The 26,816-nt window shown below is 39.6% G+C and overlaps 1 protein-coding gene across 1 annotated transcript in view; it reads left to right on the top strand.

Moving 5' to 3' along the window:
• Positions 1–3,803: 3,803 nt before the first annotated feature.
• The window catches only part of ABCD3 (ATP binding cassette subfamily D member 3), an 89,395-nt gene continuing 66,382 nt past the window's right edge, over positions 3,804–26,816 (top strand). Inside the window, exon 1 of the mRNA NM_001105396.1 lies at positions 3,804–4,001. Coding sequence (NP_001098866.1) covers positions 3,892–4,001 — 110 coding nt within the window. The 5' untranslated portion in view covers positions 3,804–3,891. The remainder of the gene's footprint in view (positions 4,002–26,816) is intronic.

Raw genomic sequence — 26,816 nt, 5'->3', positions numbered from 1 at the left:
CGTCCCTGGGATTCTCCAGGCAAGAACACTGGAGTGGGTTGCCATTTCCTTCTCCAATGCATGAAAGTGAAAAGTGAAAGTGAAGTCGCTCAGTCGTGTCCGACTCCTAGTGACCCCATGGACTGCAGTCCACCAGGCTCCTCCGTCCATGGGATTTTCCAGGCAAGAGTGCTGGAGTGGGGTGCCATAAGTCCTCAATTCTTCCCCAGGGCTGTTTGTTCCTTGCAGCAGTTGGCTTCTCCAGCAGCAGCAATCTGAGAGACCAAGGCAGGAACTACAACACCGTTCATGATCTAATCTCAGAAGTCATGTATCACCTTTGCCATCTTTTGTTCACACACATCAGCCCTTGTATGTGGGAGATTACCCAAAGGTATGAATACCAGGAAGCAAGAATCACCTGGGACAGTGCTGGAGGCTATTCAAGAGGTTTTCTAGATTCCTTAGCTCCATATACCCCTCTCTTCCCTATTCTCAATAGTTCAAATTCTTTAAAAATCAGAGCTCCTGGAGATTGCCCAATAAAATCACATTAAAAAAAATTAAAAGTATGAATCTAAAAAATTGCTTTGGTTAATTATTGAAGGATACAGTACTAAGGAACCTTCTCTAAAATCCTAGGTTGACAGAAAATTAATTGTTTGGAACTCCTATTAGTGAGGGGCTTCCCAGGTGGCACTACTGGTAAAGAACCTGCCTGCCAATGCAGGAGACAAAAGAGACTTGGGTTTGATCCCTGGGTCAGGAAGATTCCTTGGAGGAAGAAAAGGCAACCCACTCCAGTATTCTTACCTGGGAAATCCTATAGACAGAGGAGCCTGGTGGGCTACAATCCATAGAGTGCAAAGAGTTAAACACGACTGAAGTGAACTTAGCACACACACACATATTCTACATTAATCTTATCTTTCAAGAATCAGATCCCCTAGTCTGCTTCTCGATGCAGGTCTGATATTAATTCCTTTACATATAGATCTGATTTGCTCTGAATCTATTAAGTACTGTTTCATTTAGTCTACCTAAATTCTTTCTTTCCCCTAATATGATAATCATCCACTTTTCCTCCCTTTTTTGGAGACATACCCATAATTCCTCGGTTTCCTCTGCTCTGTGGTTTCCTCCGCTGCAGCAAATTAGTAAATGTAACTTTGTTGGGTTACAGATTTGTCCCTGGTGGTATTTATATGATGGAATAAAATTATTTGAGCTCATATTTAACTAATTTCATTATTAAGAATCAGTTATGCTTCTTTTTAAAATTACTTATTTATTTTATTTTTGGCTGCATTGGATCATCTTTGCTTTCTCTAGTTGCAGTGTGGGGGCTACTCTTTTTTTTTGAGTTTTAAACAAAAATTATTTTTTTAACACCAAAAACATTTTCTGCTGGGGTATAACTGATTAACAATGTTGCTGTAGTTTTAAGTATGTAGGGAAGGTACTCAGCCATACATATACATGTATCCATTCTCCCCCAAACCCTCTCCTATCCAGGCTGGCACACAACTTTGAGCAGAGTTCCATGTGCTATCAGTTCAGTTCAGTCCAGTCACTCAGTCGTGTCTGACTCTTTGGGAGCTCGTGAACCGCAGCAGGCCAGGCCTCCCTGTCCATCACCAGCTCCCAGAGTTCATCCAAACTCATGTCCATTGAGTCGGTGATGCCATCCAACCACCTCATCCTCTGTCATCCCCTTCTCCTCCTGCCCTCAATCTTTCCCAGCATCAGGGGCTTTTCAAATGAGTCAGCTCTTCACATCAGGTGGCCAAAGTATTGGAGTTTCAGCTTTAGCATCAGTCCTTCCAATGAACACCCAGGACTGATCTCCTTTAGGATGGACTGGTTGGATCTCCCTGCAGTCCAAGGGACTCTCAAGAGTCTTCTCCAACACCACAGTTCAAAAGCATCAATTCTTCGGTGCTCAGCTTTCTTCACAGTCCAACTCTCACATCCGTACATGACTACTGGAAAAAGCGTAGCCTTGACTAGACGGACCTTTGTTGACAAAGTAATGTCTCTGCTTTTTAATATGCTGTCTAGGTTGGTCATAGCTTTCCTTCGAAGGAGTAAGCGTCTTTTAATTTCATGGCTATACAGTAGGTCTTTGTTGGTTGTCCATTTTAAATATAGCAGTGTGTACATGACCTTCCCAAAGTCCCTAACAATCCCTTCCGCCAGCGGGGGCTACTCTTGATTGCAGTGCATGGGCTTCTCATTGCCCTGGCTTCTCTTGTTGAGGAGCCCGGGTTCTAGGCACGTGGGCTTCAGTAGTTGGAGCATCTGGGCTCAGAAGTTGTGGCTCATGGACTTAGTTGCTCCGAGGTATATGGAATCTTCCCAGACCAGAGATCTAACCCATTTTTCCTGCATTGGCAGGCAGACTCTCATCCACTGGGCCACCAGGGAAGTCCACTGATGCGTCTTGAACAAGGGTATTTTTAGAGTATCTTGCCCAATGAATCATTCTTGTCTTTTCTCTGATCTGTAGTCTACTTCCTAAATGTATCTTTTTTTTGAAATAAAATCTATTTACTAAATAGACGTATTTTGGACTAACCTTGCATGCCCTTTCTTCACTGCTAGAAACTCCATGATAAACTTTCTCCACTTGTTCCTAACACTTTCACAGTGCTATGCAATTTTTAAATGAACTAGTAATTTTCCCTTTCGCCTTCTTGAGTGATTCTTGTCATCTGTATCAAGAAATTGTCAATTTAAATTGAGAAAACACCTTAGGAAACCAATGTTTTATGGGCTACTTCAAATGGGCTACTTTAATATACAAACTTGTTTTCTGATTGACACACCTGCTTTTTTCTCCTTTCCTCAACTAAAGACAGGGGCTCACTAGTCACTGTACAAAGCCGTCTAAATGCTAAGGATTTCAGTATCACAGGCCCTAGCTGAAGAATGCTGTAATCTCTAATGCCCTTCTGATTTCGGGAGTAAGGCCAGCATGATCACAATGCACTCTTGTTATGGCTGAATGTCCCTCTGCAGAGAATAGTGTTTCTCAAATGTGTTTGATCAGAGCCACATTAAGAAATACATTTTGTTTCACTTCTCGGGGCACATAGATCCAAAAGATTGGTATAAAAATTTCTCAGAACAACTCCATTACACGTAAAGCACGCTGAGATTGTTCTATTCTTCTATATTTCATTAAAAAAAAAAAAAAAAAGTGATGGTCTCCATCTACCAAACCGAAATATAATCCCCTAGAGGTGATAATTTATGGTTTAGAAAACACTGGCTTGGAAAAAGACTTTTGATTTGTAGTCAGTGTTTCCACGTTTCCGTACACCTCTGAGAGTTTCCTACAGTTGTTTTCCTCTAAAGGATTACTGTGCCCTCAGTTTTGTGTAAAGGATCTGTGATGGGGCCGGTCCCCTTCTTCCTGGCTCCTTTAAGAGGCTGGTAACTGCCCAACAGTGGAGGCGGAATGGCAAGTCTCACCAAGCCGCTGACACAGCCCAGGGCCGCTTTTCCAGTTCTTGTGAAAGCCTTGTGCATGTGCATGTGCGTGTGCGCGCGCGGAGGTGGGGTAAGGCTGAGACCACGGGATAAGAGCGAGCAGCGGCAAACAGAGCCTCGGGGGCGTCTCTCCGCTCGCGTGCTCGGCGAACCCAGGAGGGTAGGCGCGTGCGCAGAGCTAGTCTGTTCCGGCCCAGAGGCGCCCGCGCGCGCTCCCGCCGAGCCAAAGTCCAAGGTGGGCTCCGGCGCGCGGCCGGCGCGGCGGCGCGCGCCAGGGGGCGGCCCTGACCGGTCGGCACCGCCCTCCCTCCGCGCGCTCCTCTCCTCCCAGTCTCCCTCGCGCTTCCTGCACTACGGTAGTCGCCGCCGCGTCCGCGTCCCCGATCCCTTCCCTGTCTCGCTCGTGCTGGCTGTGCCATGGCGGCCTTCAGCAAGTACCTGACCGTGCGAAACTCCTCGCTGGCGGGGGCCACGTTCCTGCTGCTTTGCCTGCTCCACAAGCGGCGCCGCGCCCTCGGCCTGCACAGGTAAGAAGGCCCGTGGCCGCGCCGCCTTCCCGGGCCCGAGCTGGAGCTCCCCGGGCGCTCTTCTTCGCCCGGCGGACGATCCCCTTTGCCCCGCGGGGTCGAGTGGAGCCGGGGCTGGCCGCGGGCGCTGCCGGGCTCCAATGTCAGGGTGTCCGGGTGTCCCGCGACGCGGGAGTTCTCCGTGTTCCCTGCGCTCCGCCTGCCTGTCCAGCTGCCCACTCTGCCCCCGGGGGTGTGAATCTTTTTCTTGCACCCGCTAGCAAACCTGTGCCTCTGACCCGAGGAGTCGTCCCCCATATCCTCCCCTTTCATCAACTCCACCACCTCCTTTTTTGCATCAACTTTCTGGGTGTGTTGTAGTTTTGCCATCTCATCTGACTGTCAGTGGATTTGCTTTGTGGACGTTTATGTGTGATTTGAGGATGGGGATTGGACGCACAGGCTGGAGGCTGTTGTTTAAGGCAGTGGGTGAGGTTTGGCATGAATCCTTAGTAGTTGCCATTGAAAGTCGCTAGGATGGTTCACGTGAACTATCCCGGATCCACTTGCAAAGTTGCTTTCTAAAGTGGTGTCCGTTGGAGTTGGTCAGTGGACGCCCTGGCATTTCAGCCGAAAAGGCTGAATGGGTTCCGAGGTATTTGGAGGGCAAGGTTCCCTTTCCTGATTCGCAGGTGGAAGGTGCAAGTGTGCTTTAGATAAGGGTTAGGAGATCTTTTGATTATACTCCGTTGCTTCTCCCTCGAGAATTTTAATGTTTAAATTTAACTTTGGGAGATTATAAGATTAGAGAAGGAATAGAGAATTGAGTTACTTGTTGTGGGGTTATAGATATAATTTATTTGCTTCAGCAAATGAATGAGAAAAGGCTATGTCAAGCATGCTTGCCTGGAAATTATTAGGTATTTCATATGGAATCTTGGCATAGTGTTTTCATACATTTTACCTCATTCATTTCTTTGGGCAGGTATTGTTGCCTTCTCTTTTGGTTTGCCTATTGTATCTGATTAGTAGTAAACGTTGATTTAAAACATTGACAAGTGGGCTTCCTTCCCATGAAGTTCTTCCTAAACCTTCCCCTGTCCCTGATTTCTTTATCTTATTAAAGTTTGAAGTAGTGGCCTTTCTTTTCCTTCGTAAATCTGCTTAACAAAGTTGAAAATGATTGGCATCTTCGTCGGAACAATACAGAGCTTTTTCTTCTATCCAGTTTGCTTTTAAAATTACTTATTCTGGAAAATATAAACAAAATTTTAGATGAGATTGTATGTTTTCTGAGCTCCCAGTTGCAAATGGAAGTTATGCATTATCTGGGAATATGCCAGTAGAAAATGTTGAATGTTGTAAAATAACTTTGAATTACACTTTTGCGGAGAAGTACTTCAGGGCATGGAACAGGTGTTTTATTATGGGAGAGGGGGATTTGAGGACTGCCCTAACAGCTCTGGCTTGCTTTTATGATTTCTTTAAAATAAAAACTTCGTTTTATTGTAGAATTACATACTTGTAGAAAAATACATGTAAGTGTAGGGCTTGAAGAATTTTCACAAATGAAACTCACTCATGTAATCATCACTCAGATCTGCACCCAATTAAGAACATTGTCAGCATCCCAGAAACACTCTCCAAGTCCTTCAGGTCCCTTCCAGTCACAGCTAAAGTAGTTCCTGATTAATAAGGCCATAGATAATTGAGTAAGGGAAAGTTTAAGCATAATCTGATGGGAAATAGTAGCAATAATAGCAAAACAATATAATCTGGCTTAGTAAGTAATTTTGGGTGTTTATTCATTATTAATGTAAAAGGCTCTATAGATCTCTTTTTGAGAAATTTTGTGAACTTTGGAGGGGATTAAACTATGCAGCAGTTAATTTACTAAATAAAAGATTCTTGTTAATCTTTTGCGCTGGCAGTACAGTACTAAGGAAAATCTTTATTTTACACATTAAATAGTTTGTGGGAGGCGAATGCAAATTATGAGCAGATAAGCTTGAATTTTAAATTACAGAGATAAAGTGGTTGAATTATTTTAAAGTCATGAAGAATGGTGTCAAATCTATCTTTGTGGATAATATACTTCCAGAATCATTTGGATATCTTTCAGTTGCCGTCTTTGGCATCATAGTGTTGTAGCCACTCATTCCGGCAAACAAACTCACTCAGAAGGACAATGCAGATGGTGGAGTGCAGTTATTACACTGGCAGGCCCAAGGCAGAGTCTCCTCTTAGCCAAGAACCCTGACAAGTTTTTGTGAAAACCTTATATACTCTTAAGTGTACGTGCCCAAACCCACCTCCCCAAATTCCCTGAAACTAGTCTGAACAAAGGAAAAGAAAGATACAGTCAAAGTTAATCCGTGATTCATATGCCTTAAGCCTAGGTAATTAACAGTGGACAGTTATCAATAGGCCTGTGGCTATACCCCAATAAGCATAATAAAATTTATGATTCTATTTGGTTACACAGATGATTAGGATATTCTTTTAGGCTACTGAGAGTCTAGGTACGAGCCCTGGGGCTCTTACATCCTGGGCGTCTGGTTTTCCAGTTGGTATGTCGTTTCCATAGATATTGGGCATATAGCTCAAAGTCCACAGTCCGGCCCAAGATGGGGTGCTGCTTTCAAGATGGAGCTTGTTCTGTCTGTTTCCTCCTTCAATAGTTTGAAGATTAGAAAATTCTAACTTTATATTTTACTGGCTTTTTGGGTGTCTTTGGTAACAGGGCTAATTAACTTTACTATGTAGCACCTAATTAAGGAAATTGTGACTGCTTGACCTTTATAGCTTGTCTGTGCTATTGACAAATTTGTCTTAGAAGATATTCCTTAGAACCAGATAGGTAATAAAGATAGTGAAATCACTTTAAAAGATACAATGTTACATTATTCCAGACATTGGGAGAATGAGTAATTTAATCTTCTGAGTAGTTTTTTAGTTATATATGATTTGACTGGGAGAAATGTACTTTTTATTACAGAAAATCTCACACGCATTCAAAGTAAGCAGAATAATTTTGTGGACCCCCATACACTCTACACAAAAAGTACCGTCAACATTCTACCATTCTTGTTTCATCTATAGCTCCTTGCTCCCTACCCCTTGTTTTTTAAAGATTTTTAGGTAAAATTTGTATATATTGAGCTGTACACATCCTGTGTATTTTTAAAATAAATAGATGCAACAGTTTAACACATTCCTTTTGCAAAATTAGAACGTTTTCATCTCCCCAGAAAGTTCCCTTGTATTTGTTCTATATGACCACTGTACTAACTTTTTCACCCTAGTTTTGATTAGTCATACATCTTATGTGTTTATTATTTATATGGAGAATAGTGGAATCATTTTATTCATGGATAAAGGAGACTCATGTATTCAGTTCAAAGGAATTATCTGTTTCATAATGTATTACCACACTAGGTGCTGTGAGATGGAGGTGTTTGTATGCATGTGTCACACGTACATTCAGAAAATATATGACATCTTTAAGTGTGAATTAGTTAAAAATGTAAGATGATGACAGTGCAGTGTACAGACAGCCAGGCCTTAGAAATTTCTGAAAGAAGAGATTAATGTGGTTGGGAAGAGTTAACGAAGGTTTTATGAAGGATATGAGCTAAGCCTAGAATGAGGGTAGGAATGAATGACTGGAGATAAATTGAATGTTAACAGAAGCCTTTATCAGATTTTTGTTGCATTTTATGAGGCACGGTCGTGCTCTTTCAGTCCAGTGTCCACTGCCACAAGAGCTCTTTTTAAGAAACACAAATATGGTCATGTTATTTCATCATTCAACTCCTTCGGCTATTCTAAAATACAAAATTCTTAGCATGAGAGAACGGTGTTCGTGATCTGGTCCTTTACTACTTAGCCAGCCATATGAAATGAATAGTCTCTGAGCAGGATGAGCTCTGCCCAGCCGTTGCCGTCTAATTGTAATCATTCTCATCCCCTCCACTTCTTCCCACCCTTTGATGTGTATTTTCCTTCATGACTCAGTTCAGTTAGCACTTTCTTTTAAATGTTGTCTGTCTTTTCCTGATCTCCAAACTGATGTTGTTGTCCTCTGCTCTCATGCTGCGCTAAGCATTCCTCTGCTCTGTATTGTACCAGTTTATTTTCTTGGCTTCTGTCTGCATCAGACTGTGAGTTTCTGGAGGCTATGGACTGAGTTATCTTTACATTCCTAGTTTGCATATGTCACAGGATAGACATTCAGAAGCATTTATAGGGTGGACAAATGATACAGGATAGTTGAAGACTTTTTAAGGATAATTGACAGGCAGTTGGAGATGGGGTACTAGCACAAACATGAGTTAAAGGCATTATCTTCAGAGAGGTGATAGTTGTGTGCCTGAGATTATATAACAGGAACTGGGGGTAGGGGAGGGTAGGAAATCAGTGGGCCAGTTTTAGAAGGCAAGGCAGGGACCAGTCAACATTGCCAAACTATTTTATGATCTTAAAAAAAAACAAAGAGCAGAAGCAGAACAAAGCAGTTTTCTTTCTCTTCTCATGAATGCTTGTCAGAGTTCAGATTTCTCATCCTGGGTTTCAGAATCTGCCTTTATCTGTTCTCACCTTACCTGGCTAATCTTTTATTCCGTTACCTGTTCCAAATAGACCAGTTTCTGCACTGTTTTCTGAACAGGCCACACTGCTTCTTGGCTTTGGAGCCTTATTCATGGTTTAGCCGTACCTGGAATATCTCTTCCTATATTCTCTGTTCTTCAACTCTTATCCTTTAAAGGTTAGGCCAAGGTCACCTTTTCCATGAAGTGTTTTTAAACAACTTTTAATCTGAATGATAAGCATTCCCCTTTAGTCTTATGAACCGTGTGTTTAGGTACTTTTTTTGTTTCATCTATTAATTGTTTGAGTGTGATCTAGTTGTTGGCCATCGAAGTGTAGCCATGTCCACCAGCTTATGGTGTGGTCCTTCGTCTTTTTCAAAGCCCCAGTCTGTAGATGGTAGGAATAGCCAAATGTTTCTGAAGAGTTTCAGAAAGCTGTGTTTTTCTTAGTCATGCCTTGCTTCACTTCTATGTTTCTGCTCTATTTTAGCTTCCACTTATATCTTGTCTCTTGAGCCTGTCATTTTGGTATCTGCCTTGATTCCTCTAAATTCACAAATCAGGTTTTGGTGTAGAGGTTTTTGAAAATTTGGAAGTAGTGGCAGGGATTATATCACAACGTGTTGTTGTTGTTTAATCACTCAGTTGTGTCCGACTCTTTTGCAACCCCATGCACTCTAGCCCACTAGGCTCCTCTGTCCATGGAATTTCCCAGGAAAGAATACTGGAGTGCTCTTCTCCAGGGGATCTTCCCAACCCAGGGATCGAACCCAGGTCACCTGCATTGCAGGAGGATTCTTGACTTCTGAGCCATTGGGGAAGCACCATATCATGACACAGAGAACAGCTTAAAATGAAGTTCTTTTATTTACAAGTTTCTTGGACATTCCCATATGGGGGCCACCCCTATAACATCCACTCTCATGGTTCACCCTAAGGGTCTCATTCCCCCTGTTAGAAATTTGTTAGCTTTGTTGGATGCTATAGGGGTTGGCCCCATATGGATCCTCAGAATAAAAAGGAGATGCTTAAGTAATTATAGGTGAAGAAGATCTCAAAGGATTTGCCAGGAAAAGCAGCTACATACAGAAACCAACTGATGCAGTTCGTTTTCTCAGAACTGTGTAGCTGTCTGTGGTATGCTTCAGGTAACTGGGTACAGACTGCTTAATAAATACATGTCTCAGTTTTTGGCACATTAGCATCATTGGCCAGGCAGTCTATTTTAGGGCTTTTGCTATGGCCATTCCCCTGCCTGTAATTCTCTTTCCTCATTTATCACTACTGTTTTCTCTCCCATTTTTCAGTCTTTTAGCAGATGTCTTCTCAGTGAGACCCTCCACTGGCACTTAGTGTAAAATTGCATCCTTCACATACACACTCACTGCCTGCTTTCTTGGCTCTATTTTTCTCCGTAGCACTTAGCACTATCAATTGCTTATTTAATTCACATATTAACTTACTTATTGTATCTCTGCTGCTGGAATGTAAGTTCCATGAGGGCAAGAAATTTTTGTTTGTTTTGTTCATTGTTATAAGTCCAGTGGCTAGAGCTGTGGCTGGCATATAGTAGGCACTCAAAAAAGTTTGTTAAATGACTACCTCTAAAATGCTCATTTCTTAGAGCTTTAGTTACTATTGTTTTAAATAATAGTTTTTTTCTTGCTACAAATGTAAATGTTGTCTCCTTAAGTATATTATGAACTCTTTAGGAGCTGGGCTGCTTCTATATGCATGCGTAAAGCATATCTTAGAAATTTATAAAAATAATATCATTATTATTATATTTTATAACCTGCTTTTGATAGTTAGCAGTAGAGTGAAAACATTAAAAACAGTTATAAAAAATTGAAAATCATGTATAATGTCATCACCATAATATACATATTGTTTTATTTTTATTACCTTTATTATTTATATGCATATTTTTACATAGCTGTATGCATGCTTTGCTACTTTCATTTTAACGCATAGACATCATTCTTGTGTTTTTACATGAACCTCTACTATATTTTAAAATAAATCTATAAACACTCCTTTGTGTGACTATATCATAATTTATTTTACCCTTAAATATTGGATATCTAGATTGCTTCTGTAATTTTTATGGACAATACTGTATATATTTGTGAGTGAACATTTCTCTCTCTGCTGAATTATTTCCTTGGAATAATTGCCAGAAATAGGATTAATGAAGGAAAGTTACAAGCTTTCCTTAGTGTAGTTTATACCTTAGTTTATACCTTTCCTTTTCCAGAAAAGGTGTAAACATTCTGGAGCTACACAAGTTCTACATATTACTTTTTAAGAATTGTGCCATAGAATACTATGAATGAGTGCTAATTTAATTCTCTAATCATCGTTAGAAGATCATGGTATCTGGTCCCATCACTTCATGGGAAATAGATGGGGAAATAGTGGAAACAGTGTCAGACTTTATTTTTTGGGGCTCCAAAATCACTGCAGATGGTGATTGCAGCCATGAAATTAAAAAACGCTTACTCCTTGGAAGAAAAGTTATGACCAACCTAGATAGCATATTCAAAAGCAGAGACATTACTTTGCCAACAAAGGTCCTTCTAGTCAAGGCTATGGTTTTTCCTGTGGTCATGTATGGATGCGAGAGTTGGACTGTGAAGAAGGCTGAGCGCCGAAGAATTGATGCTTTTGAACTGTGGTGTTGGAGAAGACTCTTGAGAGTCCCTTGGACTGCAAGGAGATCCAACCAGTCCATTCTAAAGGAGATCAGCCCTGGGATTTCTTTGGAAGGAATGATGCTAAAGTTGAAACTGCAGTACTTTGGCCACCTCATGCGAAGAGTTGACTCATTGGAAAAGACTCTGATGCTGGGAAGGATTGGGGGCAGGAGAAGGGGATGACAGAGGATAAGATGGCTGGATGGCATCACTGACTCGATGGACATGAGTCTGAGTGAACTCTGGGAGTTGGTGATGGACAGGGAGGCCTGGTGTGTGGCAATTCATGGGGTCGCAAAGAGTTGGACACGACTGAGCGACTGAACTGAACTGAATCATCATTAAGGGATATTAGAATTTTTTTGATAGGGGGATTATTTTAGAGGGGTAAAGTAATGTTGCAGACTTATTTTAATTGGCACGAATGCATATTTTTACATGTGAAACTTACCTTTGTTATGGAGACACTTGGTATAGTATAAAACATAGTCATTGGTGTTAGATACAGGTTCAGGGTTTTATTCAACTGTCTGCTAGACCTGTGATCTTGGTCAATTAGTCAACTTCTTTGAGTCTCAGTTTTCTTATCTGTAGAACATGAATAATAGTATTTACTTAACTGAGTAGTTGTGAGGATTAAATGAGGAAATGTCCTAACTCAGTAGCTGGAACAAAGCTCAGAAGATAAAGTGAAGTGGCTCAGTGGTGTCTGACTCTTTGCAACCCTGTGGACTGTAGCATCCGTCCGTGGCTCCTCCGTCCATGGGATTTTCAAGGCAAGAGTACTGGAGTGGGTTGCCATTTCCTTCTCCAGGGGATCTTCCCAACCCAGGGATTGAACCCAGGTCTCCCGCATTGTAGGCAGACGCTCTTACTATCTGAGCCACCAGGGATAAAAGATAACTTTAACTTTCCCTTTGCTTGCTAACAGACAGCAAAAATCCCATTGTGAGGTTCTCAATAATTATTGAGCCTTCCTAAAAATTTTCCTCACAAAAAAAATATGCCCACAAAAATTTCCCTAAAGAAACCTTTTGAATCAGAGTTGGAAAGTATTTAAGTTACTTTTTATGTGACATGGTTTCAGGCCTTAGTGTTTTTCAGTTGTTGCTTCCTGAATACGATACTCTTTTTCCCAGCCCCTTAAAGAGGAGGTCTGAAACTGAATTCATTATTCTAAGTGTGGTCTGATCGGGTGGAATAGGTTGTTACCTGCTTTGTAGATCCAAAGCTTTTGTTAAAATAGGGGAAGTTGCATTCATTATTGTGGCAGTAAGTATTCTTTACTCATATTTTAGCCTTCACAATTGTTTCCCTCCTTTCCCCTTCTCAACTTGCTGGTTTGATTTTTTTTTTTTTTAAACCTGGGTATGGGTATTTACAAGTTATCTTTGGGCATGTTACTTCCTGCTAAATTTTTTTTATCCTGCACATTAGTATTCTTTCTGTATATTTAGTCAGTAAATTAAGTTATTGGATAGGACTAAGTATAGAACAATATATTTGTAGCACTGTAACCTTTCTTTTAAATGATGCCCTTTGGGTGTTATATTGGTTCTCATCTTTAACCTGGTTCCTTTTCACATGTTTTCTTCTAGTGATGATTTGGCCTTCTGACAACAGGGCTAGGCATCAGGGCCAGAGTCCTTCCTGCTCTGTGATGTTTCTGCTGGAGTCAGTGGTGAGGGGTCTTTTCTTTTTTCGTCATGGATGATGAATATCACCACTTTCCACTCTACTGCAATGAATAGAAACTGAAATTACAATTTTTGGCCACACCACATGGCCTGCAGGATCTTAGTCTCCTGACTAGGGATCAGACCTGTGCCCCCCGAAGTGGAAAGGCGGAATCCTAACCGCTGGACCACCAGGGAATTCACTGAATTGGAATTGTGAAGAAGAGATAGGCACTCTTTGTAATTTTCTTTATAGAGTTACATATACCAAATTAGGTTTTATTCAAAATGGGTAGTGTATTTCTCTATTGTTATTTTTTTGGAATGATTCTTTACAGAATGTTAGAGATGTTTAAAAATGACATGTGTAGTCATTTCTAGAAAAAATTAGGCATAAGGCCCTTGGTTAAGAATATGGCTTTTATCATAACTTTTTTTTTATGAGGAAATAACTTTTGTTTTAGGCATCTCTGTCAGGAATGTAACCTTCCATAGCATTAGGATAAAATGCTCTGGATAATTGATCGGTTGTTCCCAATAGTTGTGGGGACTATTACACATATTTAAGATAGTTTGAAGCCCTGCTAGGTGAAACTAGTGAGTGTGCTTAAAGGTGTTTGTTTTTTTTAATTCATTTGTTGTCCTTTGGATAATTAGCAGTCCTAAATGAATGCAGTTAGATTAATAAAGTATAAAACTGAAAATAAAGCTCATCAAAGCATTCAGCTATATTGATATCTGTGAATCACTGCTATAATGATACTGTAATAATAGAAATAAACGTGGGTTATATGATTTATTCTCTGCTTAAGAAGTTATCTATTGGCATTAAAAATAAATGAATTATGTGAAATGCATGTGTTTTGCATATCTTCAACTTGCTTGTAAAAAATGCTTCATAATAATTTGCATCAAACTCAGTCTTCTGGCTCTAAATTCAGTGTCACTATCATTCTCTCTTCATTGTATCTTAGAAGTGAACTTAGGTTATAGCAGAAGAAGGAACTGAGGTACGGTCAGATGTTTTCCTCATTTCAGAACAAGGACTGGAGGCGTAGGTTGGCGTGGGAATCAGTGAACCACTCAAAGAAAGGAACCCAAAGATCATGCACTAACTCATAAAATGTTGCATGCCTGCTACATGTTAGATGCTGGGTTTATCAGTTCAGTCGCTCAGTTGTGTTCGACTCTCTGTGACCGCATGGAGTGCAGCACGCCAGGCCTCCCTGTCCATCACCAGCTCCTACAGCTTACTCAAACTCATGTCCGTCGAGTCGGTGATGCCATCCAACCACCTCATCCTCTGTCGTCCTGGGTCCATAGAGATGAACAAAAGCTCCTGTTGTCAAGAGCTGGGGTATGATCCAAGTCTGTACCTTCATTCAACACCCAGTGGTGGCTCCTGAGGACACACAGTAGTGAGTGAGGTAGGCCTGTTTCCCAGATGGATCCCATAGTGGGAGAAGACCTATTTCATTTTACTTTTGTATTGGGCACTTGGGAAGATTAAACATTGAATTAGAATTCTTGCTCTTAAGAAACTCACAACTATTGAAAGAATCCTGTGTCTTAACATTTCACACTGAATTTCTAGTTTAAAACATCTGGTATATTTTATTTAAAATATTATTTCTCCATTTACCTGTGAATACAGTTTTGTTGTATCAGGAAATGAGATTTAATTCAACATTTTAAACATTTGCTTTCCCCTGCAGTAATGCCCAAGATGTGGTGTTTAGGAAGCAGGTGTCAGAGAATCAATGAAATGATCCCCATTTTTAATAGATGGGATAATTAACAGTTTAACTATTGATGGGTGAATACATTTCTCTGTGTATTTTATCACTGGCTCAACAAAATAGCTACTTCCCCATCACTGAAGAAAGTTTCAGTGTTGGAGGAAATAAAACATTGATCCAGTACATTCTACTGAATGCTTGTTATGTGTCACTAGGCTAGGTAAGTACTGAGATACAAAATTGATGAACGTTATTTCTAACCTCAGTCTTATGGAAATGCAAATACATAGAAAAGTTGTATTGTACAAATCAATATCATTAGACGTTTGGTCTAATAATAATTCTGTGGGAGAGAGCTCTGAGCTGAGAATGTTTGATTGTTTTGGTTGTTACCTGGGGAGGTTTCAGTCTTGTGCCTGACCTTAAGAGATAAGGAGTAAAAGGCATTCCAGGTAGGGAAGGTAGCATGAGCAAAGGCATGGTGTGGGTGGAATTACGATTCGAGAAGAAGGACTTTCAAGACATGAAGCTGGTAACATTACTATTAACTGTTTATTGAGCACGTGTATTATAGGTTTAAACATTTTGCATTTATTCCTTACAACAGTCTTTTGAGATAGTTGTTTTATTATGTTTATTTTATTGGGGAGTAATCAGAAAGGTAAAAATGACCCCTGATGATAAGAGTTCTTATGGTTGAATTAGCCATGTAGAGGGTAAAGGACAGAGTAAAACATTTATATCAGTCCTTCAGATTGACTTAGATTTGTAACCAAGCAAGGCCTCATGCGTCCATTGACACAGAAAGCCAGACTCTTGACAGCAGGTATTTTCAGCCAAGTAAGGGTTTGTTGCAAGGGGCCAGGCCGGGGAGTGAGAGCCTGTCCTCAGATCCATCTTGTTTTTTGAGTTGGAGATTGTCTTAAAGGGGAAGAACAAAGAGAATGGGCCTAATCATCATCTGTGACGTTTCTTAATCATAGTTTTGGGAGTCAGGATGTTCTAGCTTAGGAGTCTCAGACCAGGTGGTCCGTGGCTTGGGGGTCTGTTATCTGATCTTGCCCTGGAGAAACAACCTGGGTTAGTATGTTAATGATGATACACAGACTAGCGATTTTAGTACATTAACGATGTTATCGACACCAGCAATTTTAGTCATCTGACTGTGGTTGATTAGTGTTCAGTTAGCACAGGATTGAGGTCAGAGGGGACAAAAAAGGAGTAAAGAATTGGATAGAGAGATTAATCATAAACTCAGTAAGGGAGCTTAGATTCAAAAGAACAGCCAAGAATCATTGGGGGTGGGGTAGGGAGAGGAAAGAATTATTCAGAGGTTAGAAAGAAGTCTTACGTTGAATTCAAAGTGAAGTTAATTGTTACATTAACAGTTTTGTCATAGTACATTAGTATTGAAGTATTATAATCATTGGAGGAGGTAGTGGTAACCCAGTATTTTTCCAGGAAAATCCCATGGACAGAGGAGCCTGGTGAGCTATAGTCCATGGGGTCGCAAAAGAGTGGACACAACTGAGCAACTGGGCACTGGGCACATTATAGTCATGGTGAAATACTGTTTAAGATCTTGAAAGCTTTTTTATTGTACATTATACAACAAAATGTCGGAGAAGGCAATGGCAACCCACTCCAGTACTCTTGCCTGGAGAATCCCAGGGATGGGGGAGCCTGGTGGGCTGCCGTCTATGGGGTCGCACAGAGTCGGACGCGACTGACTTCAACTTAGCAGCAGCATATTTGAACTACATCACTTTGTTCTCTTAGAGAACTGAGGTTTTGAGGACTTCACTTTGCTGTTAGGCCTTAAGTTAAGGTTTCTTGAGTGACACTATAAAAAACAGCAATTGAAAACTCACTTTAAATGTTACTTATGACATCAAGTCAGAGAAGGCGATGGCACCCAACTCCAGTACTCTTGCCTGGAAAGTCCCATGGACGGAGGAGCCTGGTAGGCTGCAGTCCATGGGGTCGCTAAGAGTCAGACACGACTGAGCGACTTCACTTTCACTTTTCACTCTCATGCATTGGAGAAGGAAATGGCAACCCACTCCAGTGTTCTTGCCTGGAGAATCCCAGGGATGGGGGAGCCTGGTGGGCTGCCGTCTATGGGGTCGCACAGAGTCGGACACGACTGAAGCTACTTAGCAGCAGCAGCAGCAGCAGCATGCAACAAAATGTAGAAAAGTGCATGAAATACATATATGAATTAATGTCTTTTTTTTTTTGTATAACTAGCACCCAAGTCAAGAAATATCTTTGCCATCCACCCAGAAGCCTTCCACTTGGCCCTTCCTAATCACAGCCCCTTCCCTCTATAGTCCTGACTTCTCTGGTAATGGCATCTTTGTATTTCTTTATAATTTTTATCATCCAAAGCTACACTCCTGAGCACTGTAATTTAATTGTGTTTGTGGGGTTTTTTTTTGTTCAAGTGTGTCTTAATTTCTGTGTCCCCATGCCCTTTCTCTTTCCCTTTTCTTTATTATAGTTTATTTGGTGAAGCAACCAGGTATTTCCACCTATAGAGGTTTGCTAATCTGGCTTATGCCTCTTGTGTCATTTTTTCTCATTCTCTGTATTTCCTCTAAATTGGTAGTTGAATCGAAGGGCTTGATCAAGTTTAGATTTTGGTTTTTGGACAAGAATGCTTCCTAGGTGTTGATGTGGTATACTCTGTTGCAAGGTATATAATGTCTGGTTGTTTCTCTTTTTGTAATTTGAGCAGCCATTGATATTTGATACCTAGAACAATGAGCTTATTAGGGCTTACAAAATGGTGATATTTGAATTCTGTTCTTATTTCCTTTGTAAGGTGGAATGCTTCCATAAAAAGAAACTTTTCTTCATCTGTTTGGTTATCCAGTGACACAGTTCAGTTAGGAAAGGCAGGATAGATATTTTTTTCTATATTAGTTTTTAAAATAATACAGTTTATATGGCAGAAACCAACACAACATGGTAAAGCAATTTTCCTCCAATTAAAAAAGACAATAATGTATTAGTTTCTTATTATTCTCCAAAGGTGATCAATGATTTTTTCTTAAGTGTCATTATGAACTTATTGATTTACTCCTTGAAAAGAAGAATTTACTACTCTTTTAGATGCTTTGGAGGAACCTTTATGCATGCAGTGAATCTTATACATATATGAAATGTGCCTCAGTTATCAACTCTTGCATTGGCACCATTTCTATTTAAATTTTAGAATCAGCATGTTGGGATATTGATGAGAATTTCGTCTCATTTATAGATTAATTTTTAATACTGGTTATATTGCCCTTGCCCTTTTTTTGATCAATCTTGCTATGATTGTAAAATGTGTCAGTTTTTTAAAAAAAATTGACTCTTAGTTTTGCTTTACCTCTATTGTCTTTTGTTTCATTTATTTATATTTTCTTCAATTAATTTTGTTCTTTTTCAAATGTTCAGATAGATAATGAATTTTCAGTCTTCTTTTCTAATGTATGCATTTTAGGTTATAAAGTTCTCTAAGCACTGTTTTGTTGCATCCCACAGGTTTTTTTGATATGTAAACTCTTATTTTGTAAACATATAATTTGATGTATATGTCATTCATTTCAAATATTTAGAAAAATTTCTTAGACCCATGGCTTTTCACAAGAAAAAGTGAATCTCTTTCTGTCAATTGTAACACACCATCCCAGCAGTTATTTCTGAGTAGTTCCTTTGCCAGGTTTGTCTAGCTTCCCTTATGAGCTGTATTCAGTAGAGGACTGGCTGTGCTTTGTGGTTCGTATCTGGTAGTTGGTGCTGGCTGGTGGCTGGGATGCCCTGGTTTTCATTTTAGTGACTTTGTATCTTTCAGTAGGCTCAACAGTTGCTCAAATGGTAGTCTCGGGTGAGCATTCCAAGAAGTCAAGGTGAAAGCAGAAAGACTTCCACACATTCTGTTGACTGGAGCAAGTCACAAGCCTGGCCCAGATTCAAGGATGGGAGAAGATTTCCTCCATTTTAGGAATTTGTCTCAGTATTTAATCTACCACAATTTCCAAACATTTAGGGGTTTTTCTTGTATTTTTCTTTTTGCTGTTAATTACCAGCAAAATTGCTTTGTGGTTAGAGTATTGATTTGTTTTTTCATCATTTTGTTTTTAACCTGTTTTAGTTGTTTGGAAGTTATTCTCTATTTAAATTAAAAAAATTTTTTTTACTGATTACCCTAGAAATTTTGACATCTGCTTGCCTTTTCAAGTCTAAACCATTAATCAATAAGAAATGCTTCATCATCCTCCCAGGCAGTAAAAGGACTTCAGAGCAGTGACCCCATTAACTTTACCCCTGATTTAGATGCCATTTGTTGCTGTTGTTGTTTTTTTTAGTACTGTAAGTCATTATGTTGTTGTTTTATATAATATTCATTTAGAGGTAATTATATATTTGCCATATTTGCTTTCCATTCCATCTTGCAACCTGTGCCTTCCAGCTGGAATCAACCCTCCTCTTCCCCATAATATGTCCTTTAGAAATTTCTTTAGTACAAGTCTGCTCCTGATGAACCCTCTCCATGTTGTCAGGTAATTTCTTTATTTGCCTTCATTCGTGTAAGTGTCTTTTTTCCATAAATGTTTAAGTGTAGATTGGCAGTAATTTTCTTTTTGTACATTGAAGATTTGATTCCATTATCTTCTGGTTTCCTTTATTAATGTTGAGAAGTCACCTGTCAGTTTGTAACTGTTGCTCCTTTGAAGGTAATTATTCTTTTTTTCTCCCGTAGCAGTTTTTAAGAATTTATATTTGTCTTTGGTTTTCTGAAGCTCACTATAATTTGGTTAAGTGTGGATTTATTTTTTATCTTGCTTAGGATTCACAGGCCTTTTAACTTTTATGGATTGATGTCTTTCTTCCATTTTGGAATATTCTCAGCCTTTATCTGAGATCTGTTGAACCAATTGATTAGATATTTAATTTTAATTGTTGTATTTTTTATTTTTATTTTTGAATTCCATTTGGTTTTAAGTCTCTGTAGCTTTTTATTATTTCCTTGTCTTGGTAGATATCTTTATTTTATTTTATTTCCTTAAGTACAGTCTGTGTTGTCTTATAGGATATGTTTGGAAATTCAAGTATCTGAAATCTTTTTAGGTCTGCTTCTGTTTTCTCTGATTTCTGCTAGTTCTTGCTTATGGAGTTTAGTTTCCCATGTGCTTGGTTATTTTTGATTATGATCTGGACATGTTATTTAAAATCATTTGTAGGAATAATTTTGAGGTTTATAGTAAACAATACTTTCATTTTAAGAGGAACATTTACTTCTTAAAATGCCTAGGAGCAGTGTTAGTTAGGGAACAACTTAAACCAAATTTCTTAAGAGAACATACTAAAATTTTTAATACAGTATCTTAATAAGCAGACGCAAGACTCACATTTCAGGTTTCGTAGTTTTGTTTCCCAAAGGAGTTATATCATTATATATTCACATTATTGTCATGTTGTTGTTTAGTGGCTAAGTCGAGTCCATTGTCAGGTTAATTCCTTTGAAATTAACATCTCTACTTTTGAACTTCAAATCTCAGCTTAAAAAAAATTATATTCTGGACAATCCCATATAGTTATCTTATTGGAACCTGAAAATTAGCACATTCACATTATTATTTCCCTGAATGCTTCTGTGGTTATTATGGTAAATAGAATCACTGTCCTCAGGTCACTCAAGGTGTAAACTATTTGTGAGGCAAGAGTTAAAATGATCTTTACCTTTCAGGGCATAAATTTGGAGCTAATACTTCCAGTCTCTTTACGTGGTTCTTTAAATCTTTGTTCTTCTTTCATTTCCATATTTAGTTAGGCCTTTATGGCACCCCACTCCAGTACTCTTGCCTGGAGAATCCCAGGGATGGCGGAGCCTGGTGGGCTGCCATCTATGGGGTTGCACAGAGTCGGACACGACTGAAGCGACTTAGCAGCAGTAGCTCTTATCTATTCCGTCATCCTGTTACTTCTAGCAAATATTTTTTTGCATCTTTCTTTCCATTTTCTTAGCTACCACCTTTGCTCAGCTCTTCATTATTTCTGGTCCCTGATTGACCTTGGCCGTGTGTGTGCCTGTGTGCTTCCCCCACCCCCACCCCCCACCCCCCTTCCCCTGCCTTAAATACACTCACTGTTTGATGTGGCTATGGAAGTGAAGTGGGAGAGAATAGAAATGACAGGAAAATCCTTCTTAGAAAGTAGGTGGGAAAATCGTTAGTACATGAGAAATTTTGAGAGCCTGAATTGAAATCGGGGCAGTAGAGGAAGAGGAGAGCATGGAGAGAGATTGGATAAAAAGAGTATGCGAAAGGGAGATTATTCAAGTTTGTGGCTGGGGTTGGGTAGAAAAAGGTACATTCACTGAGTGAGGATCCATTTCAGTATGAGAAAATGGAAGAGTAGGTTTGGGGTGGAACAGTAAGTTCAGACATAAAAGTACATGGAAAGTTTAAAGTAGTTTCAGTAGATACAAGTACAAATATCTTATTTTAAAAAATGGATATTCAAGTCAGGAGTTCAGGACAGATGAGGGTACTAGAGGTTTGGGGAGTCTTTTGAGTACAGGTGATAGCTGTTATCATGGTTTTGACTGAGGTGTTCTAGAGCGGTATCTCTAGACTCTAATGGATCTAATGATTCTGATAATTTTTTAACTTTGTTAAATTTTTCATCTTAGTGATGTTATAAATAAAAGAATATATGCACCTCTGGGTCATCTGAATGACTATTGCAGATTTGTGTTTCTGTTTGTGTTTGAATGGTTGTTTAATTGTCTCCAAAGAGACTACATGTAAACAGTAAACAGACCTGCTGCATTAGAACCTGTATTAGGTTGACATGTAGTAATGTAAAACTAAGAAAATCATTTTAAGCTTTTACATTCATGTTGTTCAGTTGCTAAGTTGTGTCCGACTTTGCCAACCCATGGCCTGTAGCACATTAGACTCCCTTGTCCTCCACTCTCGCCTGGACTTTGCTCAAATTCATGTCCATTGAGTCAGTGATGCTATCTAACCATCTCATCCTCTGTTGCCTCCTCCTCCTCCTGCCCTCAATCTTTCTCAGCATCAGGGTTTTTCCAATGAGTTGGCTCTTTGCATCAGGTGTCCCAAGTGTTGGAACTTCAGTGTCAGCCCTTCCATTGACTATTCAGGGTTGATTTCCTTTAGGATTGACTGGTTTGATCTCCTTGCAGTCCAAGGGACTCACAAATCCTCTCTAGCACCACATTTCGAAACCATCAAGTCTTTATATTTGTACTGAATTTTTTTGCTGTTAAAAGTTTCTTTTGTAGTGATAATTACAGGTGAAACTTGTCTTCATAGAATTTCTAAGTAACTGAACTCTTATTATAACGAAGCTTTGGATTTAAATAATGAAAAAGACATAGAGCAACTGAGCAGTGTATTACTGTAATTGTCACAAACTGATAAAAGAACGTAGGGCTTTCATGTGGATGATGTGTTGAGGGCAAGTGAAGGCTTCATAAATGTCATGGTACACACTGAATAAGATATTTTATGAAAGCTTGGAGGGAGAAAGTGATGGCAGAGTTGACTGATCGTGTGGCCTGTTGTGGGTGTGTGTATGTATATGCTTGTGTGGGTGGATATATGTGTGTATATATGTGTGTATGTATGTTTTATTTATGCAGAGTTCTCTTTTTGTGAGCAGTTATATTACATGAATCCCTGTTTATCTCTATAAATACCAATTTGTAATATTTATTTGCAATAAGGCTTATGATATTTTCTCTGAGTATTTTGATTTTTTAGAATTTTCTTTGGGGATATAGTAATAAATTCATTATCATCAGCATTAATAAAGCAGTGATTTAAAACCAGTTCATTGTTTACAAAGGAAAAATAGTATTATTAAAAACTCTCAGCTATTAACTGGCATATGTAACACATAAATAGTTGCTTCTACTTTTTTACCCTGGCACTGGTGATTAGTTGTAGCAGTGCTGTTTCACCTATCACTTTAAATGAACATTGATTCCATTTTTATTGGCTTTAACGTTTTTGCTTGTTTTTAAGTGATACACTGTATTTTGTGAATGTAGAGGAGCTGTAAAGGAAAAGAATATATTCAGCTGACTCTTGAACAGCATGGCTTTGAACTGTGAGAGTGTGCATACGTGTGGATTTTTTTTCACTAAATACTCACTTCAGTACTACACAATCCTTGGTTGAATCCAAGGATCTGGAACCTCAGATATGGAGGGCCTGCTGTAGAGTTATAAGTGAATTTTCAGCTTCGTGGAGGATCAGTGCCCCTAAACCTCATGTCAAGGGTCAGTTGTACTTAACTGTATTCTTATACATATTTAAGAAAGAACCAATTTAAGGCAATGCTGGAGTCTGTAAGAATTTTTTTTCCTTCAGGAGAGGTTAATCCATTACCCCAAGTCTAGAAAACACTGGTCTAGGAAAATGAACTAAGTGAGAAATTCTAGGATCAGAATTATTGTTCTGGATAACTAAACTCTGATTAAAGTTTTCTGAATTGTGTTCTTTTTTTGCTTAGTCTAGAAATTGTCTGAAAGCTTCTCTTCAGTTTTTGTCAGTTTCTTTTTCGTAGTCTCATAGTTTGTTGGGGGAAGTTTCTGCTTATTAATTTTACATATTTTGTTGACTTTATTAAAGAACAGTTAACTCCTTCTCCCTTGCCTTTCCAATAAAGAACAAACAAAATTTACTTTTATATTGTATTCTTAGGAAAATGTCTCTCCTAAATTTTGGTCATCTTCCTTTGCTGCTGCTGCTGCTGCTGCTGAATCGCTTCAGTCGTGTCCGACTCTTCATGAACCCATAGGTGGCAGCCCACCAGGCTCCCCTGTCCCTGGGATTCTCCAGGCAAGAACACTGGAGTAGGTTGCCATTTCCTTCTCCAATGATGAAAGTGAAAAGTGAAAGTGAAGTCGCTCAGTCGTGTCCGACTCTTAGCGGCCCCATGGACTGCAGCCCACCAGGCTCCTCCGTCCATGGGATTTTCCAGGCAAGAGTACTGGAGTGGGTCATCTTTTCTTTTAGAGTTTTATTAAAGCTTTATTGATGCATAATGAACTGCTTATATTTAAAACACAACTTAGTAAGTTTTCACATGTAAGCATCAGTGAAACCATCACTCCAATTAAGATAACAAACATCTCCATCACTCCAAAGGTCCCCCTTGCCCCTCTGTGGTCAGTCTTCTCCCCTCCACCAGCCTAAAGGCACTACTGACCTACTGCATAAAACTGTAGATGATATTTGGCTGCTCTGGAATTTCATATAAGTGGAATCTAACTATGCACATTTTTTGTCTAGCTACTTTCAGTCAGCATCATGATTTCGAGATATATTCATATTGCATTCATCATTTTTTTAAATTGTTGAATACATTTTATGGAAATACTTTGATTTTTAAAATCCACTTGCTTGTTGAACATTTGGATGTTGCAAGGTTTTGGCTATTAAAAATAAAGCTACTGTGAACATTTGTGTAAGGTCTATGTCTGGAAACACACTTTTATTTTCCTTGAGCAAATGCTTAGTAGTGGAATGGCTGGGTTATATGGTAGGTGTTATGTTTAACTTTTTAAGAAACTTTTCCAAAGTGAGTGTTCCATGTCATACTCCCATCAGAAGTATAAAAAAATTCCAGTTGCTCCACATATTGATAACACTTGCTAGGATCGGTCTTTTTAATCTTAGCCATTCTAGTGGATGTATGTAGTGGTTTCTCACTGTGGTTTTAATTTGAATTTCCCTTAGAACCAATGATATGGGGCATGTTTCCTGTTTATTTTTCATCCGTACATTTTATGTGGCAATATATCTGTTTAAATCTTTAAATGAATTGCTTCTTACTTGATTCTGAGAGTCTGTCATTTATTCTGAATACAGTTTTTTTCTTGGGTGTGTATTTTACATATGTTTTCTCCCACTTGGTGGCTTGTCTTTTACTTTTCTTAGCAGTATCTTTTGAGAAACAAACATTTAGGATTTTGATGAATTCTAATTTATTGATTTTTTTTTTACTGTGCAGTTTATCCTATTTAATGAATCTTTATTTAACTCTTTGGAGAAGGAAATGGCAACCCCATCCAGTACTCTTGTCTGGAAAATCCCATGGTTGGAGGAGCCTGGCAGGCTACAGTCCATAGGGTCGCGAAGAGTTGGACACGACTGAGCGACTTCACTTCACTTTACTTATTTAGCTCAAGATTACTGAGATCTTCTGTTCTCTTCTAGAAATTTTGTAGTTTTAGCTCTTACATTTAGGTCTCTGTTTCACTTCAGGTTAATTTTTGTATATGGTATGCAATAATGTTTGAGATTCCTTTTTTTTCCCTCGCATATGTCTGTCCAGTTGATCTAGTGCATGCATGCGTGCTAAGTCACTTAAGTCGTGTCTGACTCTTTGCAACCCCATGAACTGTAGCTCGCCAGGCTCCTCTGTCCATGGGATCCTTTAGGCAAGAATGCTAGATTGGGTTGCCATTCTCTTTTCCAGGGCATCTTCCCAACCCAGGGATCAAACCTGAGTCTCTTATGTCTCCTGCATTGGCAGTAAGGTTCTTTACCACTAGGGCCACCTGTGAAGCCCAGTTGATCCAATCAGATCAGATCAGTCGCTCAGTCGTGTCCGACTCTTTGCGACCCCATGAATCGCAGCACGCCAGGCCTCCCTGTCTATCACCAACTCCCAGAGTTCACTCAGACTCATGTCCATCGAGTCGGTGATGCCATCCAGCCATCTCATCCTCTGTTGTCCCCTTCTCCTCTTGCCCCCAATCCCTCCCAGCATCAGACTCTTTTCCAATGAGTCAACTCTTCGCATGAGGTGGCCAAAGTACTGGGGTTTCAGCTTTAGCATCATTCCTTCCAAAGAAATCCCAGGGCTGATCTCCTTTAGAACAGACTGCTTGGATCTCCTCGCAGTCCAAGGGACTCTCAAGAGTCTTCTCCAACACCACAGTTCAAAAGCATCAATTCTTTGGCACTCAGCCTTCTTCACAGTCCAACTCTCACATCCATACATGACCACAGGAAAAACCATAGCCTTGACTAGATGAACCTTTGTTGGCAAAGTAATGTCTCTGCTTTTGAATATGCTATCTAGGTTTGTCATAACTTTCCTTCCAAGGAGTAAGCGTCTTTTAATTTCATGGCTGCAGTCACCATCTGCAGTGATTTTGGAGCCCCAAAAAATAAAGTCTGACACTGTTTCCACTGTTGCCCCATCTATTTCCCATGAAGTGATGGGACCAGATGCCATGATCTTCGTTTTCTGAATGTTGAGCTTTAAGCCAACTTTTTCACTCTCCACTTTCACCTTCATCAAGAGGCTTTTGAGTTCCTCTTCACTTTCTGCCATAAGGGTGGTGTCATCTGCACATCTGAGGTTATTGATATTTCTCCCGGCAATCTTGATTCCAGCTTGTGTTTTTTCCAGTCCAGCGTTTCTCATGATGTACTCTGCATGGAAGTTAAATAAACAGGGTGACAATATACAGCCTTGACATACTCCTTTTCCTATTTGGAACCAGTCTGTTGTTCCATGTCCAGTTCTAAGTGTTGCTTCCTGAACTGCATACAGATTTCTCAAGAGGCAGATCAGGCGGTCTGGTATTCCCATCTCTTTCAGAATTTTCCACAGTTTATTGTGATCCACACAGTCAAAGGCTTTGGCATAGTCAATAAAGCAGAAATAGATGTTTTTCTGGAACTCTCTTGCTTTTTCCATGATCCAGCGGATGTTGGCAATTTGATCTCTGGTTCCTCTGCCTTTTCTAAAACCAGCTTGAACATCAGGAAGTTCACGGTTCACATATTGCTGAAGCCTGGCTTGGAGCATTTTAAGCATTACTTTACTAGCGTGTGAGATGAGTGCAATTATGTGGTAGTTTGAGCATTCTTTGGCATTGCCTTTCTTTGGGATTGGAATGAAAACTGACCTTTTCCAGTCTTGTGGTCACTGCTGAGTTTTCCAAACTTGCTGGCATATTGAGTGCCGCACTTTCACAGCATCATCTTTCAGGATTTGGAATAGTTGATCCAAGACCATTGGTTAAAAGATTATCCTTTCCTTAATGAGTTGCCTTTGCACCACATATGTATAGGTCTACTTTGGACTTTTT

Source organism: Bos taurus, chromosome 3 (genome assembly GCF_002263795.3).
Source record: "Bos taurus isolate L1 Dominette 01449 registration number 42190680 breed Hereford chromosome 3, ARS-UCD2.0, whole genome shotgun sequence".
NCBI classification, from domain to species: Eukaryota; Metazoa; Chordata; class Mammalia; order Artiodactyla; family Bovidae; genus Bos; species Bos taurus.
The sequence above is the reverse complement of the archived record's forward strand: the minus strand, read 5'-3'. Positions and strand labels throughout refer to the sequence as shown.